The sequence below is a fragment of the Nematostella vectensis genome, chromosome 1 (assembly GCF_932526225.1).
Source record: "Nematostella vectensis chromosome 1, jaNemVect1.1, whole genome shotgun sequence".
NCBI classification, from domain to species: domain Eukaryota; kingdom Metazoa; phylum Cnidaria; class Anthozoa; order Actiniaria; family Edwardsiidae; genus Nematostella; species Nematostella vectensis.
In genome coordinates this window covers 3,987,942-4,000,187 of record NC_064034.1, presented here as the reverse complement: position 1 = coordinate 4,000,187, position 12,246 = coordinate 3,987,942, and the positions used below count along the sequence as shown (strand labels likewise).

Below are 12,246 nucleotides of genomic sequence, written 5' to 3'. Positions count from 1 at the left end.
CGGCTGACTGACTGGCGAGTGACACCACAGGGTACCCGCGCAATGACCACAAAACCAAGTCTCATAGTTATACCATATTCTGTGCTTAGTCTCTGCGATCCTTCGCACAGAAAATGTTTATATTGTATATTCTACATAAACAACACACAAGGTGTGAGGAGTGACGCGTACCAGTTTATTGGAAACGATATTGCAAGTATAGATGTAATGTAAAATATACAAACATGTTCATGTATCAACTAGCAGAAGACTGGGGAAAATAACCCCGGAAAAAAAAACGACGCGTTATGCAAACTGGTAAGGTCGAGTGAAAGACGAATGTAATTAGCTCAATATATAGGCATGAGTGAACCTTTAGGAAACGCGCAAGGCGCGAATTCCGAATGCCCAACATAAACACATTTCTGTGCTTAGTCTCTGCGATCCTTCGCACAGAAAATGTTTATATTGTATATTCTACATAAACAACACACAAGGTGTGAGGAGTGACGCGTACCAGTTTAGGTCAAGCAACAAAAATCTGGTGAGAAAAATGGTGGTATAAGTAAATTGAGTTGATTACAAACCTATAGAGGAGGTGACTAAGAGCTGATTTTGAAGATCCATACGACAGTACAAGTCTTCAGCGGTGTCTGTCTTCCACCTACCATGTTGTTTGATAATTTGGTGTGAAACGTTATTACTTGCAGAAGCAGATGCTCCGCCTATTCTCAAAGAATGTAAGCCAATACTACCTGGGAGTACGCCTATAGCGCGGAACTTGGCAAGGACCGCTTCCCTGAGCCTAGAATAAAAAAGTTGGGTGCCAGGGCGTAAGGTACAGCCCTTATTTTTGCCGTAAGAAATGTTCTGAAAAATAAACTCGGAAGAATCAAATGTTCTGTTCGCCATAGTAGCATATCTAACAAGCATTGCACATGGGCATGTAGAACGGCATGTCTTAGATACTAAACGAACGCAGCCTTTGCCTAACTGGTCAGTTTTACTACTATTTATTTTAATTGAAATATAGGCGTCAAAAACCTCAATGTCAGACCATCTTAGGCCACTTGCTTCATCAAAACGAATAAGAAAAGCAGCGAAGGCAAGCAGGCAAAAAGTTACATCGCGTATGTCAGACAATGTAGCACTATGTGAAGCAAAGCGGTGAACAAGTTTTGTAAGATGTTCGGGTAAAACTGGTTCCCTAGTTTTTGTAACTGGCTTACGAGCACTGCGCTTGCAGCCTTCAAAAATACAACGCAAAAATTTGCTTTCACATGGGTTGACAGCGCCACAAGCGTTATGAAAGTAATTTAGGCTATAGAAAGATTGCTGAATGGTAGATAAGGAACAACCAGACTGAACCAAAGATATCAAGTATAAGGCGAAATTAATGTCAGTGGCTGGGAAATATCTAATCTCAGGAAAACTAGAAGCCCAGCTTTTCCATTTATTGAAATAACCAAAGTACGACTTGAGGCTACTTGGAATCTGAAATGATTCTGGTGATCCGCAAGGCGAGTTGGCTTAGTACTGGATCAGATGGTGCCATAGCTTCATGAAATCTAGGAATTGTAAATAATAAGACAGATAGTTAACATGGTACAGGTTTTATTGGCTCAAAATAAAATCTAAATAGTAACACTATGTACAGAAAAATATTAAGAGATAATTAATCGCTACAAAGCGTTCGTTACTCGCTATAAAGCGTTCGTTACTCGCTATAAAGCGTTCGTTCTTTGCTATAAAGCGTTCGTTCATCGCTATAAAGCGTCCATTCATCGCTATTTAGCGCTATAATGCATTTATTTATTGCTATAAAGCGTGCAGTTATTGCTATAAAGCGTTCATTCATAGCTATATATAAAGTGTTCTTTATCGCTATAAAGAACCATTATTAGCTATAAAGCTTACTATTCTTTACTTGGGAAGAAACATTCATGTTCAACTATGGAGCATTGGTGATCCTATTTGATAAAGAAAACCTGGCGTCAAGGTAAACAACTAAGACTGGAGACGTAAAGGAATGCATACCAAAAATAGTAGGACAATTAAGATGGGTGCTGTAAAAAATCCCAGTAGGATCCGAAAATTTAAAAATTTGAAAAACTGAATATCTAGGGTCACCGGAAGGAAAAAAAAAGGCCAAAAGCTAGCAAAAGTCCACTTGGGAACAATGATAACGCCTGTCGCACCAGACACTTCTAAGTGACTGATAGCACGTGAAACTAGATACACAGGTGGCACCAAATAGTTATTAACGCCTTCCCAAGCAGTAGAAAAGGCGTCTACACCTTCACAACCAGGACACCAAAACTTTGAGTAGAAACGTGCGCACTTATTTGTGAGAGAAGATGCGAAACGGTCAATTTCGAACGGCCCAAAAAGCTTACTAACGTGGGAAAAGAATGCTTGAGAAATAGCCCAGTCATCATAGTCAACAATACGACTTATGGAATCGGTATATTCATTAAGCGAACGAGGGATCCAATCAACTTCAAGTAAAATGTTGTAAAGAGAACAATACTCACAAATCTGAAAGGCTAACGAGTGGAGACGTAACGAGTTACTTCCTCTAGCTGTGATAATAGCAGTATTGCGGTTATCTGTAAACACTTTGACCTACACGATCTGAGGCCATATAAAATTGCGAGTAACTCTCTGGCATTGCTGTCTAGATTAACCTCTAAAGTAGAGAAAGCACGGAAGTATAAATCAAATTCTTCTGAATCAATTTGTAATACACATCCTCCACAGGACAACGCGCTGGCGTCGGAATAAACAATAGTAGTAGGTAATGAGTACTCTGTTAGGGCACGCCCATTGAGCTTATTACAGTTATCGAGCCAAAACTCGATTTCTCTAGAACACTCTAAAGAGTATTTGTATGCAGAAAAATCAAATATAAGATCCCATTGATCACCGTGTAGCTTGACAAGAGACTGCAAAAACTTGGACATGAGGAAAGCAATGTTCCCAACTCCCGTTTCAAGAGAGACGATTTTGCCCGTAACAGAAGCGACGAGGGGTAACAAATGGGAACTTAGCTCTGAGAGAATTGAGTGCTTTAATAAGGCCATTGATGCGCCTAATAGGAATAGAAACGGTAGAGTCCTACGTTGATGTTAAGGTCTTGGAGTTGGGAGAGGAGGAAGTTTTCTACAAGTTCGCAGTTTCAGTAAAATAATGTCTATATTGTATCGGTATTCTTTTGTAATTGTATCGATATTCTTATTTGTTTTCTTTCTTCTTCTTAGACTAAGGCTATCATTTTCTATTGAGAGTAAGAGCAAATACCTCAAATAAAGCAAACTAGAATCAGTAATGCAGAATTAGTTTATTTGTCATTTAGTTTATTTATCAAGCTAAGTGTGCCAGATGTGGCATACTTAGCTTGGTTGTGTAAACTGCATAATAAGCTGAAACTGTTAAGCCCAACTCTGTTGAGTGAAATTCTCGTTCTGCATTATAATTGTGTGTAAACTTCGTGTACAGTAATCAAAAGGCCTATCCGAAAGAGAAATATTATACACGTGTTTGTTTTTGTCAACTCAAATATTTCAAAATATAATAGTTGTCTTATTTCTTGTCACCTCAAATATTGCATAAACATCATAGTTGGGTTTAGTTTTGGCACCCAAAATATAATGCATAATTATTATAGTTTTTGTTGCATAAAATAATGCATAATTATGATAGTTGTGTTTTTGTTACCTCAGATGTTTCATAAATATTATAGTTGTGTTTTAGTTAAATCTCGTATACATACATATTGTAGGTGGTGATCTGTCATATTTCTAAAAGTTTCAAAGTTTTGATGTTACCCCTTTTAAAGTTAAAATATCAATTTTGCACAACAATTTTCAATAAAAGATACTGTACATGACAGGTGTACTATTTTGAAATCCAGGAGTACAAGCATAAAGTCCTATTAGCAAACTGCCATAGCAGACTATATCATTTGCAGATACCAGATGAATGTGTAGATGCTACATACACTAATTGTAAACACACTGTAGGTTAGATTCTAAACTGTTTTACATTTGACTGATTGCTGATTATAAACATGGAGAAAGATATTCTAACACAAAGTAAGTTTGTATTTTTGAAATCCTTCTTTACTTTGCATACAACATAAGAGCTTTTTTCTTAGGGGGACCAGGTAGGTATTAATTCCTTTTTTTCCACTTAATGAGGTAAGTGTAAAAAAAACACTGATAAATTATTTAAAAAGTAAGCTGTATATCAATATTTGGGTGTAAATGAACCCAATTCACTTTGATACTATAAACGAAATATGGCTAAATGATTCCAGTCAGGTCTTATTTATCTGACACATTTATGCTTTTTTTCCCTCAGTTCTCAAAGATGTTTTGCAAGGTTGTTGTGTGTCAATTACAGCATAAAATAAAAGAAATCGCATATTTACATGACCCATTAATTAATTGATATGATACATAGATTCTAGATGGTGTTTATTGGTGTATTTTAGGTGAGCCCTAACGTTTGGAAAATATATAATTTGATACTTCTTTCATCCTTTTTTTATAGAGAAGAACAACAACAAGATAAAAAGAGGTGATGCAGCTGTAGGCGGCAGCAGTGGTGGGGCCAAGCAGTTTGTCTTCCACATATATTGATTTCCATATTTAGGGGAGTGCTTTTGGTGCCTCCTCTAAATATGGAAATTAATTGTTACGTGGTAGACAAACTGTTGTCTCTTTATTAATACATGTTTTAACATTTATTATTTTATATAATACACCTATTTCAAATGAGGTTGCAATACCAATGTCACAAACTGCAGTGCTTCAAAGATATTAAATGAGCCAACAAATAAGCATAGATCAAAGCCTACCCATATTTCTTTTTGTGTGTCTTTTGAATGAACCAATCAGTGTTACCACACATTGATCCTCCAATGCAATACCTTGTTTGAAATAGGTGTATAATATATATTTCAAAAATATCCTAACCGTTATATTTTATTATTCTTGATCTAGATAACCAATAGGTTCTCATGACAATACAATATTTTATTAGGTTGTGCATGATTTCATTGCCAAATTATCAATGATAAGACACAAGCATAATTTTATACATGAATACGTTTTGAATGAACCATTTTATTTTTTTATGTCATTGCAATATCTATATTTTGGTGTGCACAATTTTTCATAGCCAAATTATAAAGGATAGGACACGAGCCTAACTTTAGAAATGAATAATTTTGAATGAACCATTTTAATTTCCTGTGTCAATACAATATTATTTCTATTATGGCTTGCACAATTTTTCACAACCAAATTATATGTGATAAGACACCAGCCTAAATAAATGCTTTTAAATTAAAAGCCATGATTTTTAATAATTCAGAATAACACCTTTTTTAACATCATGCATTTTTCCTACTTACGTGTATAAACCACTTTCCTACTAAAAGCAATCCCATACTGCTGGATCTCAGCTTTGACTTTTTCATGTCAAATAATGGTGCATTTGCACAATGATAATAAAAACAAGCATTCTCTAAAAGGCACCCATTTGTTAATAAAAGTATTTATTGTCATTCTCGTGCTCAATTCAATTCATTCATCCATCATAATCCTGGGTAGTCTTCCTGGGGGAGTGGAGGCAGGTAAATATATCAGTTGTTATTGAATACAAAAATTCATTAATTTGATACCCCAAAAGGATAGCAGTATCAGAATAACCATTAAACACCCCCTGAGGGATAGTAGTTGGGTGAAGGTTATACCCTAAAAGATGATTATCTACACCCCATCTACTTTTTTGGAGAGTCAAACCCCAGGGGGTGGGGGTCATGTCAGAAATTAGTAATGTACCCAAGACACCAGGATTTACTTGGAAATGGATATAAAATAATACTAGTCCAAAGCTAGTTTGCATCCCCTATATCCTTAAATTTGCTACAAGTATTGCTAAAAAAGTGCATCCACGCAGGCTCTGCTTTTAGGCAGTGCCTAAATCTATATATTAAACTTTCTGCTAGGCTAAATCAACGGGAAATAGCCCCCGATTCTTTTTGGCTACATTGAAAGAAAAGACACTCCCAAGTGCTTATAACCCTCCGCTAACCGGAAGTCTCCCATGTTATACATCGCCTTGACAAACTCCGCAAGCTGGCCTTCTACCGCCTTACTCTTCACCAAATCGTGAATCTCGGCGATATCTGTACGCAGATCACTCATCTCGCTAATGACACTGTCTAGATATGTGAGGTTATGCTTGTTGCTGTACTTGGCTGGCCCTAAGCCCCCCTTTGCACGTACGGCCTTGATCATGCCCCTCTTAATTGTATCATCTATCGAATCCTTGCCACAATCCGTGTTTGAAAACCAAGTACAGAAGGCCATTGGCCATTTTTTCTGGAAAGTGCTCAATAGCGTATTGTAAGCCGCCTCGGTGTTCTGAGACACCAAACAGTACATGTCTTGCTCACCACTGCCAAAAATCTGCTTCAAAAGGACTTCTCTCTCGGGCAGCGGCATTTTCAAAGCACCGAGCTTGTTTTCAATGGAAGCTCTGACTGCATCGAAGCAGTAAAAATGGATGTTTTTAGTGTCTTGAACAGGGAATCCTAACTCCAATCCACGCACGCCCTCCGTGTAATCGGTGCCGTATACCATACTGGTGACACCAGCCCTGCGGAGATTAATCGCGAGATACTCGTAATCCGTCTTATCATGGGTCATGCTCGTCATCATTGCAAGGAGAACTCTTGGGTTAGCGCTGCTGTCATCTTTCCGCACGAACATAGGTAGTGGGCAGCTCACGGTAGTTAGAAAATGATCTCCAATCTTACATGTCATTTTTATACTTGCGCATGATCTCGGTTTCCCTCCCGAACAGAACGATTTTAGCCATTGTTTCTGAACCTCGCCCATAGCAAAGGTTCGCACATTCAATGTATTTGCGCCATTTTCTTTGACGGACGTACTGAATGACACGTCACGCATGAAGTCTCCCCTCTCGAGGAGCTTTAACAGCTTTGATGTATCTGGCAATAACTTCGATTCCATAGTCTTTGGCCTCTCGGAATTGACCCCCTTCAGTATGTTATAGATATCAGCTTTCGCTGAGTCAGCCGTAGATGAAGAGTGGGGTTCAGCGTAGTTACTGCTTTCACTGCCCACTCCCGGCTGAGATATCTCTGACGATGTGACTATAGTACAAATATTTGTATCAGTTTCAGGGACAACCCTTCTATTAACTGTTTTTAACTCCTTTACACCAGAATGCAAGTTTAGGTTTGAGCCGCTTGTAGTGTTGTCTCTACTTTTGGTGGAGAAACCCCGTCGGTCGGTAAGTTCCGTTCCATGATTCTTTGCCACCTTTTCCTGAGAAATTTCGTTCCTTCCCTTAGAAAGTTCCATTCCATTCTGAACTATGATCTCTTCAGGAGGAACTTTATACTGTAGTACCCCATACCTGTTTGATTTGCCATCTTTCTCTACACGAGTGAGAATTCTCGTGAAGCCCTTTCTCCACCTATGCCAGCTGTACTGCCGCTTGAGCCTGTAATTCACATAGCCCGCCGCCGGCGGTAACTCTGCATCTGCGCTACTCTTCAGAGTGGTCATGTCAATCACAGAGCCATCGCTGTCAAATCTAGCGGTGATGAATCGCGAGGGACTTGAATGCCGTCCGAAATCGGCATCTGAGCCGAGGGTCTTATTTTCGATCTTTGTGAGATCAATAATGAAGGTAGCGCACTCGTTGATTTCTACTGGAGGTCGGTCACATACGTAGCGTGGGTCGAACTTGTTACCTACACAGATCTCCATTGTTGTCTGCAGAGATATGCCTCGATCGTGACGGGTGAACACAGGAAGACCATCAACCTGATCTGGGGCGAAAAAAGCACATTTCAAAATGTGCTACAGCTCTTCGCAGGGATACTTTGAATACACGGTAAACTATTGAAAAAATATACTGTTTCTAATGAAACTAATATTACTGGGTTTTTTTTAAAGCACATTTCAAAATGTGCTACAGCTCTTCGCAGGGATATTTTGAGTACACGGTAAACTATTGAAAAAATATACTGTTTCTAATGAAAGAAAAGGTCTGAAAAAATAATGCGAATAAAGGGAAATCTAGCAATTAAAATAAAAGAATAAGTACTAGAAACAACGGTACCCTATTACAGTGAAAAACAAATAACTAAAGGCTCACATAAACGGGACTAGTTGGAACAATTCCATTTGTGTCTGTTATGTCTGAAACAGCCTTTATGCAAGACGTATAAGAGTTCTGAGAAGGGATACTTCCATAAAAGCGGTATACAAAATTAATATTTGTGTGAGTTTTACAGTTAATACAAGCTCGTTTATTTAAATCATTTTATAATACAAACAATGATGTGCTTTCAAACCTGCTGGGTTAAAGTGTGGGTTGACTTCACCAGAGTATTTAGTGGCATCTGGCAGTCCAAACGAGTCGTCACCCTCTTGATCATCACCCACTGCAACAAGGTCATTCACAAAGACGACTTGGAGAGGGGATCCCCCTGCTATCAGAATACAAGTAAAAGATAAATATACAAAACTAGAATAGCCCACAGAGAAGAGGAAGCACATGCAATCTTCAAACATAGAACACTTAAACCAAAATGTTGACTTTAAATTCCTCTAAATTCTTGAATGCCCACTCAATTTTCCAGTTGCAACTAGACACTAATGAAGAGGTAGTAGCCTCGAAACATCTGTCAATATCTATCTTTTTAGCACTATTCAAATCTACACTTACTTTCCTTGGTCAGGGGGGGTTGATCAGGGTAGGGCAGTTTATCCCCCCCCCCCCGCACTCAGTTGGATGTGGCCTGTACTATAAAACATATATATAACATACCTGAATCACTACTTAAGGTTTCTTGCTCACTTTGGCTGTGAGACCTTTTTCTTTCTTGTTGAACAAAAGATGACAGGCTAAACTTGACATCCTCACTCATCTAAAAACAGGGTACACATTAGAAATGAGTCAATGTCATTTCGGATCAGGATACAAGACAAATTGTTGTAATTGAAGAAAAAGAAACAATTTGTTTCCTGATTTTGGGCAGTCAAACTTTTTACAGCATTAAAGTATTCATGAAAATGAGGTACTTTTTTCATATACTTCCATATTTATCACTCATGTTTATCCCACTGTCCTGAAAAATGGGTGACATTGGCCCATTCACTGTAACTGTAATTTTTGAATTATGTTTTTAGAGTCATATTATGCATGTGCATGAGGGGTGGGGGGGGGGGGGGCTTTTGTAGCCTCTTCACACATTATAGAAGTTTTCATACATTCTCAGAACCAATGTGTGACAGTAATAGTGGTGCTTGTAATCCCATAGAAATGGATTGAAATGTGCTCCTGGGTTGCAGAGAATTTGGTAAGATAAACTTCTGTGGTAGGCAGTGGAATAAGTTGAAATCTGCTGCTGTGTGTTGTAACTTTCCCTGCTATGTTGTGAGGGTGTGGGGGCAGTGGAAACAAATGACAAGTGCATTAGTTAATGGGTTCAAGTATTTAAATTCAAACATGTGCTTAGAGTGTTCGATTTTTAAAAGGGGAGGGGCTTGGAGAATAAATGGGGGGATTGGGTACACAAAGGGGAACCTGGAACTTTATTAATGTTAGGTAGGAAGGGGAATCCAAAAACCTTTTAACAGGGTGATCTACTGCTCCTTTATTTTTATTTTCTAACTCAGCCCCTTGCCCTGTTTATTTTATTTTATTAGCTTCACCACAATAGGCGGGGTAGCCGCAACAGCATGGCCATTTACTGCGGACCCTTTAAAAACTACATAATTACAACAGATAATAGAAGATGTAAAAAGACTATTTACAACAAGTTACAGGACGAGCTACAATCCACAACAAAAGTAAGTGGGACACTTCCCATACGAACAACCGCCAACCCTCTCCCCCGATTAATATTGGTTAGAGGCGATTTTTCAGCTCAAAACACAAGCAGTAGCAAGGTGATCATTTGCCCTCCAACATTGAGGAAGGGGGAGGGAAAGTGTCCCATTAGTTTTGTTACAGATTGTCTCAGAAGTGGAATGATTGGAATTTGTCACGCTTATCATCGATTTCTTAAAATGTATTCTCTTTATTCGCATACCCTAATGAAAGTTTTTCAATCTATTAATTATTCGAGCTTGAAGTAAAGATGTTGAAGTCCCCAGAAAATACTTTTGGGATATATATGCGCTATCTGGAATATTTTATTCAATTAATTTGAATTTAAAGAAGGTGCGCTAGGATATTTGCAGACAATAATTTTGTAAAATATAAAATTTATTCGATGACTGTCTATATATCGTGTCGATTGTCTCCATTTGCAAAAGCAGCCATCCCTCGGAGTATTTAGCGGAAAAACACCGCTTTTATGGCCAATTTAGGTAATAAATAAAGGCATAGAGACTAAAAAGATCATCACCTAATAAGTATTTCCCAATTAAACAATAAATAACAAATCGACAAAAGAAAGCGATAAATAGGTGGTTTATCTGTTGTAGAAAACATGAGAGCCTCGTCTCATTTCATTTTCAATGTACATCACAACTAGTGTTTATACATTTAGCATGGCAGTGCGAAAAAGCGGGTGTGGACCGTGTACGGTCTACCATTTTTAGAAAAATATTATTCCCACTCATGGTAGCAGGATTTCTTCAATCATTCGTCTATTCTATTGCCATCACAAAGCAATTTTGGTATACGAAGCTTACAAATGATTTGAAATATATATTAAGGCTTTTTTGAACGGTCAACCGTGGTAGACTGTTTATATAAAAATGGACTTCCTTTTTATCTTAGTAAAACGACGGTCAACCGTCTACCATGAGCTCTCTCTCCAAACCCTCATTCAAACAAAACTAGTGTCAATTTATGAGCTTGAATCTCAAGTTGTTACTGTATTATTTTAGAGTTCGAATTTCTTTCGTGAGGTATTTTTTAAACAATTTTAAAATGGTTAACCGTTGATGTTAATCGTTGAGCCACATAAGCAAGAACAAAAGACATAGTCTGTAGCCATCGATTTTAGCGAATGCTCCACAGAAAAAGCATTGCATACACTTTGCTTGAATTCTTCAAGCATAACTGTGTGTCAAAGTGTCGGATATTTAGCAAAACTATTGTAAAACAGATGAATTTATTGAAATGACCTTCTCCCCGAGACAAGCTTGCGTGACTAAATTTTTAGTGAAAATCTCTCACATAATAAATTCTTCTTAGGCGGTATTTCTTATATGAAGAAACAGATGAGATTGTTTACAATGAAAAATAGTCGTCTCTGAAGCTTCTGTCCAATTTTACGCGCGATCCTATTTTGATGTTCGCATAGTTGTATTGTCGTTGCGTTACAAGCAGTAGCAAGGTGATCATTTGCCCTCCAACATTGAGGAAGGGGGAGGGAAAGTGTACCATTAGTTTTGTTACAGATTGCAGACTACAGCATGAATTACACTTAATACAGACAGTTTAGATGACGAATGGTCCATTTGTATATTAAAAACGTTTATATGTGAAATAATTTGAAAATAAAGAGCAACATGAAATTCGATCATCACGTTTTATCAGCCTCACTCGATTAACTTATGATTTCAAAATTTCATGATATACAAAACTTATGGGACAGTCAGTATTCTAACTTAAGTATTCAATATGAATGTCATAACTGGTGCTTTAATATCTACCCACTAGCATTCATGAGTATTCAATATGAATGTCATAACTGGTACTTTAATATCTACCCACTAGCATTCCATGAGTATTCAATATGAATGTCATAACTGGTACTCTAATATCTACCCACTAGCATTCCATGAGTATTCAATATGAATGTCATAACTGGTACTTTAATATCTACCCACTAGCATTCATGAGTATTCAATATGAATGTCATAACTGGTACTTTAATATCTACCCACTAGCATTTATGTAGAAATAACTTGGAGGACATTTGATCTTAATAAATTCTTCGATTTCATTAATTACACTTAGCAACAAATTCAGGATACCCTAATTCCGCTGTACTTCGTTTTGTATAAATGCACGATATTCGACAGATTAGAGTCGTCAACAGTACTAACATATACTCTACCTTTTGCTGTGGTAGACAGAAGGTACGAAACTCCGCTTGATGTATGGATTTTGCTGCGGTTTGTTAAGGTTTTTCACCTTTGTTCACTTATCATCGTTTTATTTTCGATCAAAGCGAAACAAACCCAGAAATCCTTGCGA

General features: G+C 37.7%; 1 protein-coding gene across 1 annotated transcript; it reads right to left on the bottom strand.

The window, feature by feature from the left end:
- Positions 1-5,525: 5,525 nt before the first annotated feature.
- LOC5517165 lies at positions 5,526-12,242 on the bottom strand. Its single transcript, XM_032387146.2, has 4 exons — positions 12,107-12,242; positions 8,857-8,956; positions 8,381-8,518; positions 5,526-7,852 (listed from the first exon to the last, which is right to left on the bottom strand). Exons 2-4 carry the CDS (start codon positions 8,954-8,956, stop codon positions 6,033-6,035), a joined length of 2,058 nt encoding a protein of 685 aa, XP_032243037.2. The 5' UTR covers positions 12,107-12,242; the 3' UTR covers positions 5,526-6,032.
- Positions 12,243-12,246: the final 4 nt, after the last annotated feature.